The 6,676-nt window shown below is 38.5% G+C and overlaps 1 protein-coding gene across 1 annotated transcript; it reads right to left on the bottom strand.

The window, feature by feature from the left end:
• Nucleotides 1-778: 778 nt before the first annotated feature.
• zgc:153896 (alkaline phosphatase family protein) lies at nt 779-6,001 on the bottom strand. The gene is made up of 5 exons (XM_017456202.3): nt 5,725-6,001; nt 3,841-3,986; nt 2,640-3,266; nt 1,362-1,593; nt 779-981 (listed from the first exon to the last, which is right to left on the bottom strand). The coding sequence occupies exons 1-5, from the start codon at nt 5,987-5,989 to the stop codon at nt 908-910; spliced, it is 1,344 nt and encodes a 447-aa protein (XP_017311691.2). The 5' UTR covers nt 5,990-6,001; the 3' UTR covers nt 779-907.
• Between the last annotated feature and the right edge of the window lie 675 nt (nt 6,002-6,676).

The raw sequence follows: 6,676 nt of genomic DNA, 5'->3' as shown, positions 1-6,676 counted from the left end.
AGCATTTATTGATAAACTCTTTAATTGTATTGTTGCATTTACTAATTTAGCTACAGATTTCTTATTAATTCAGGCGCCACGCACCAAAGAATTTTCTGCTGTTTGGAATTATTTTTGAAAACAATTCGTTTCGTTGCTTCTTCTTCTACAAATGGTCTCCAATCGCCACTAAATTTAGATGACAGCATTGTGAGACCAACTCGAACCAACCATGTTTCTCAGACTTTGTAAATAAATTTGACAGCTAGGTAACCGACAGGAAATAAAGTAATGCTTGTACATGTTGCCACCATGGGGTTGGGATCTCCGCAACCACCTGGATGATGCACCAGCAGCCATAGTGTACCAGAACACCCACCACACCCCAGCTATTAATGGAGAGGAGATGAGTGATGTAGGCAATTCAGAGATGGAGATTATTGGGGCGCCATGATAGATCACGACAAAGAGTCAGGACGTCGGTTTAACGTCTCATCTGAAAGACGGTGCTGTTTGTTTTTATAGTGTAGTGTTCCTGACACTGTACTGAGGCATTAGGACCGTCACAGACCACAGAGTGAGCGCCCCCTGCTGGCTTCACTAATACCACTTCCAGCAGCAACCCTAGTTTTCCCAGGAGGTCTTCCATCCAGGTCCTGACCACACTCAACCCTGCACAAGAACTGCAAGGAGATACGGCTCCGGTGTATCTTATCGTACTTTTTGATTAGTATCAGTAACAATTCTGTGATTAAAAACATAATAATTTTAAAACAAGTTTCAAATGAATTACTATTAGTCTCTGTCTAGCATTTACCTTTATTATCGATTCTTAATTTATTTATTTTATTTATTTATTTAAAAAAAAAAAAAAAAAAACAAGCTTATTCAATTTTAACAGTCAGTTTAACTAATAGATCTCTGCAGTTCAGAGGAGGCGCAGGATGAACATCGTGATGACTACAAGACCGACAGAAGTCCGGATTCTCCCGGCGTGTCCACCTGAAGCACACAAAGAAAACAAAGACTTAGTTTCTCGTGCAAGGCTACTAAATAAATACATTTCACTTTGAAATGCTGCGGCGTATTACTTGTTCAAATATGTTATCTTATCAGTGTTATCTTCTCTTAATATAACATTAAGGAAAACAGAAGTGCAAGATTTAACATGCAGAAGGTTAACAGGTTCAAAGACGTGCATTGTTTTTATCTGTGCCTTTCAAATGGACATGAAGATGAAGTCGTTCTACTGAGGCATTAGGACAGGTACAGCACATTTCACTCAGAACTGCTCTCTTTAGTATGTATGAGTGGTCTGTGACCTGCAGGCGGACCTCACTGCACCCTGGTACCTTACAACAAGCCAACAAATCCCATCTTACCAGGATCAGAGTTCTCCACGAGCATGGCTTGAGTGTCGCTGAGACTGCCGTTGTTTGGAGCTGGATCTACACCCAGCAACTTGCACATTAGTGGGTAAATGCTCACGCTGTCAAACGGCTCGGCTAGGAAATTTTTCCTGAAGTCAGGTCCAAACGCTCGGAATATTGTCTTCATGTCCATTTCGTGATTGCTGAAGCCGTGGTCTCCTTTGTTCACGTAAAAAATGATTCTCTGCGGAACATTTTGAGAAATCGAGCATGATATTACATTTTCTGTACTGAAGGTAAACACTTTTATTTCAAAAATATATCTCAGTAAGTGGACCTTGGCAAATTTATTTAATAATTATGAGATAATAACAGATTAGGAATTTCATTCTTGTTGTATTGAAAGAGACGTATTCGTCTATATAATGCAATAACGTGCAGATATCTCAGGTACATGTGAAGAGATTCTGCCGAGCGAACCCGAAATAACGACTATATTGAGCAAATCACAGGCTTATATTAACGCGCTCGTTCTAACATGTTATCGTTTCTATAGTAACAGCTCAGACATGTTTATCATTAACCGGAGTCTAATAATAAATAGATTCAAAATGTAAAAATGTTCTTAAACATTGTCAAGTGTAAAAAAAAAATGAAAAAGAAAAAAAGAAGAGGTAAACAAATATTTAGAACTCCTTTTGAAAACCTTCCACAATTTAATGTAACTATGAACGGATAAAAAATATTATGTCATACTAAAAAAAACAACAACAAAAAAACAACAAAATAAAACAATCATTGGCACATTGCTGTGGTGTAAAAGGAATAAAACACTTCAGGATGCGCTGTTTTAGGACAACAGTCAACGTTGGGCCGTATCACACCGCCCCATCATTGTTCCGCAATATTAAATGTAACTATAAATGGATAAAAAAAAAAAAAAAAGTATGACATTATTCTTTAATCAATAAAAAAATTCTTTGGTAACACATAGTGGTATAAGAGGAATAAAACACGTCAGGACTGCGTCACACTCTTCCTGTTGTTGATTATTTTCCTATAACAGCACTCCCTCAGGTGTTTTACTTCTTATATTCAAATATTTCTTTATTTTCCATGTCTTTTCTACTGACACGCTAAGCATTAATGCAGTGGATAACATATTCTATTGTATATATAATTTATTTATAGGTAAATTTGGCATTATTGAAGACGTTTTCACTTGATATTGTTTTGTGGGGTTTTTTTTTTTGCCATGAAGAATTTAATGTAAGGGCTCACACAGCTTACCGAGTTCAAGTTGAAACCTAAATCTCCAATAAGGACAAGATCTTGAATTCGGCTGTTTTTTGCGATGTGGAAGTTTTCGGGAATCTCCTCCTTCTTGTAAACAGTAAGGTTTGGATGTGCGTTCTTCAGCTTGTCATAAACCTCCTGCACCTTCCCAACCTTGGGTCTTATCATACCAAAACCTCCATAGTCCAGTATGTCGAAGTGGGTCAGCTGTACAAAATTCATGTACTCTGACAGCTTTATTTCTTTCACCGCTGGGCTTTTCTTAATGGTGGTCATGCCGTGATCCGAGGTGATGATGACATTGAGTTGATCGGCTAAATCGTTCTTCTGGATCGACTCTCTCAGGTAGCCTATGAGGCGGTCGATCTGCTCAATGATCTTCTTTCTCTCTTCGGTCTCTGGTCCTACCTTGTGGCCCACGTTGTCCGGTTCTCCGTAGTAAAGGGTAACAAAGTCGAAATTCTCCTTGGTGAACCATCCCAGAACGATATCGATCTTCAACCGCCACTCGGTCTCGTTAGCATCGGGGTGACCTTCCGCCTCCACCAGGGACCTGTCCACAGCCTGCCCGCTGTAATTAACTCCACCTCCGGGATAGAAATAAGACGCCGTCTTCAGCCCCTGTCAAAATTCCAAGTACAGATTAGTGCGACAGTATGTAGGGGAAAAAAATGAATACGTGACATAAATGTACGTGTTAGGGTTCTCAGAGGTCACATGTCATTATTATAAGTAGTAAAAAATATAAGTATAAAGTACTGTATATTAGGATATGAATAGTTATTTTAAAAAAAGTCTGGAGACAGAGATGGTCATCGTAAAAACTCTGACTTCCTGCTTATGATTTAAAAAAAATAGATTATATATTTTTTTTTTTAAACAACCAATTTGGCTTTAAATGATTGCTCACTGGGGGGCACTGAGCTTTGGGGGTTTCCTCTGGGTACTCCGGTTTCCTCCCCAGTCCAAAGACATGCATAGTAGGCTGGAGTTTCACTTTTGGAGTTTCACTTTTGTCTTTAGTGTGTGTGTGTGTGTGTGTGCGTGTGTGCGTGTGTGCGATTGTGCCCTTCGATGGGTTTGCCCCTCCTCCTTGTGCCCTGAGTTCCCTGGGATAGCCTCCAGGCTCCACGCGACCCTGTGTAGGATAAGCGGTATGGAAGATGGACGGATGTATGATTGGATGATTGCTCACCTGATTCTGAGCTGTTATCCATAAAGGCAAAGCCCCATTGTCCCACCACACAGATCGTTTCAGCGTGTTCTTATGAGTTAACTTCAACAGGGTTGTGGAATTAAACATCATGTTATGGACGACGCCGTGATCCTCTATCCATCTCCCTGTATAAATAGGAAAGTGTTGACTGTAATGACACTGAAGTTCATGGGAAAGCGCAAGCATGCGGAGATAATTCACAAATCCTTACGCAAGCTTTATAAAATCAGAAGCTCTAGTGAGCGGACGGACGTTTATATCCGTAGAGTAAATGATAAGTAACTGTTTTGAGGATGTTCCACAACAGGGAATACGTATAAACTGATAAAAAAAGTATGACTCTCTGTTCACACACTGATTATTTGCCTAGAAAAGCATGACACTGAGTGCTCCTTATTCCTTACTTTATGGGGAACAAATAATCATAGTGCAGTAAGGGATCAATCAGAGTAAAGATTATTTTATGATCTGTAATAGTACTAAATGATTAAACGATGCTAAACATGAACATTAGCAAACAAAGATAAGAACTATATAGGCTTTGAATATCTTTAGACTTCGTAGCCTTAATCAGGAACCTCATGACCTTGAACATGCAGCTATAGCAAGTCTATAGCTAGAGATAGTGTGAAAGTACTCAGCACAGAACCAGTGATTAGTAACCAGTGATAGCATCTTTTCATTGCTCTGATTAGGATGTTGAGTACGTACTCAGTTTTAAAAAATCTTATCAGGACGAGGCCGAGCTTGTGCTGGCTTTAATAGCACATGTCTGGTAACGTGGATAACCTTTTTATTTTATTATTTTGCTATCAGTTTATTAGCTATCCAATCCCTGGTTATTGTTTAATTATTTTATAGAGTAAATCGTGTGTAAATCGTGTGTACGGTAAAACCGATTAGGAATTCTGAAATATAAGTCTAACCCCTGAAGTTTAATATTAGGTATTGTATCACACATAAGTATTCACCCCCACCCCATGAATCTACACAAAATAGCCCATAATATTGAACAAGGGGATCAATCAATGTATTTTGCGGGAAAAAAAAATAAAAAAAAAAAAACAAACTTAAAACTTGTGATTGCATAAATATTCACCCCCAGTGTTCTCACTTATCCCCTCCTCAACCGGATACTGACTTGTGGTACACGGCGTCCTCTAGGTTATAGTCACGGTTGTGCCAGAATTTTTTTTTATTTTTTAATGATGGGTTTAATGTCACTTTATAGGACGTTTAAAGTTTGGGATTTAAAAAAAAACAAAAACAAATACCTAGTGTTAATGTTAATCATAATTTTCCAGAACTTTGTCCTAGACTTTTGATAGCTCCTCAGTCAGGTGAATTCATATTGAGATCGTATGACACTTTCATTGCACACACGCCAAATCTATTCAAATAATCACTCTTTACAAACGTGGTGAGCAGAAAAGCGTCCCGGCACGCACAAAACGTTGAACCTTGTGGAGGGCTACAACAGCAGAAAACCACATCATGTTCCTCTCCTATCAGCCAAGAACAGGAATCTGAGGCTATCAAAAAGAAACTGATTGTGGAGTATACAAAAATGAGCTAGTTATATTATACGTTGGTTTTATCATCATTTTCGCCATTTTTTTTTTTGTATCAGGTTTCCAAGCAACACTTTGTTTATGGCTATATTTTATTTATATATCATTATTTGTCATAATACTAGTAGATGCACTTTCATTTTGGACATATTACGAGATTTTAAAGCTAATTCCCGGGCTGATTCTTGCTCCCTAACAGTCTTTATAACCGTTAAAGGAAAGCCACATGAATGTAATGATTTACACGTAACATTTACACTTCACATTTAAAAAAAAAGAAAAGTTTTCTTACCGGTTATAGTGGTGAAGTGTGACGGAGAAGTCATGGTGATCATCGGTGGTGTGATGTATTTCGCCTTCACTCCCTCTCGTACCAACAGGTCCATATTCGGCGTATGAACATCTTCATCATAGTTCCATCTGAAACCATCGAACGATATTAGTAGCAGCTTGTTATGTTTCCTCCTCCCCGTGCTGGACAACGGCACGCCGTCCACACAGAGCAAAACAGCAAACAGCAGCAGGAGCTCGAGCTTCATGTTGACCGATGGATTCATTAAACACAGGTGACTGCAGATATGCGGGCGACCCATTTATAGTCTATCTATATAAGGAGCCAGATAAGATATTGCTGAGCATTGCCGTTCTACAAGGACGCACTTTAGCTCTTTAGGTCACTTTTCTTTTCTGTTCAGGAACTGTTATAAAAGTTAGTTGAAATTTTAGTCGACAGAGGCATTAACTGCGCATTACACTGTCACAGGCTGAAATAATAATAATAATAATAATAATAATAATAATAATAAGTTTTTAATAAGTTAAGCTCAAATATTTCACTTTTGAAAGAAAATTGAAAAATGATTTTTCATATTGCTCATTTTACAAAATGATTCAAACTTTGACGAAGAACAATGATACGTGTAGAATCTGATTGGTCAGAAGGTCAGAAGGTGTTGATTCATTTCCTATAACAGCAGCTCTGACACTGGCGAAGCCGCACATCGCACGTTTACATCACTGTTCTAATATGTTATCGTTTCTATAGTAACAGCACAATGACTTGTGTGGACGCGCCGCATAACGTGAACCCAATAATAAACAGATTTTACAAATCGGGTGCAGTCATTAATGAGGTGAAGTTTTCTGTAAGCAGACATTTCTTTAACATTTATGGAAGGAGTCTCCAGTGTCGGTGCTTTGTAACGTCCAGAGGTAAAGCTGTCGCTTTGTTGTAGGTTTTTCGA

This window comes from Ictalurus punctatus, chromosome 25, assembly GCF_001660625.3.
Source record: "Ictalurus punctatus breed USDA103 chromosome 25, Coco_2.0, whole genome shotgun sequence".
Taxonomy (NCBI): domain Eukaryota; kingdom Metazoa; phylum Chordata; class Actinopteri; order Siluriformes; family Ictaluridae; genus Ictalurus; species Ictalurus punctatus.
The sequence above is the reverse complement of the archived record's forward strand: the minus strand, read 5'-3'. Positions and strand labels throughout refer to the sequence as shown.

Excerpts from the sequence above, each read along its gene's own strand:
- zgc:153896 (XM_017456202.3), bottom strand. The coding sequence starts at position 5,989 with ATGAATCCATCGGTCAACATGAAGCTCGAGCTCCTGCTGCTGTTTGCT. Across the intron at positions 3,987-5,724 it reads ACACTTCACCACTATAACCG|GGAGATGGATAGAGGATCAC; the intron begins GTAAGAAAACTT and ends CTATTTATACAG. Across the intron at positions 3,267-3,840 it reads GGATAACAGCTCAGAATCAG|GGGCTGAAGACGGCGTCTTA; the intron begins GTGAGCAATCAT and ends GAATTTTGACAG.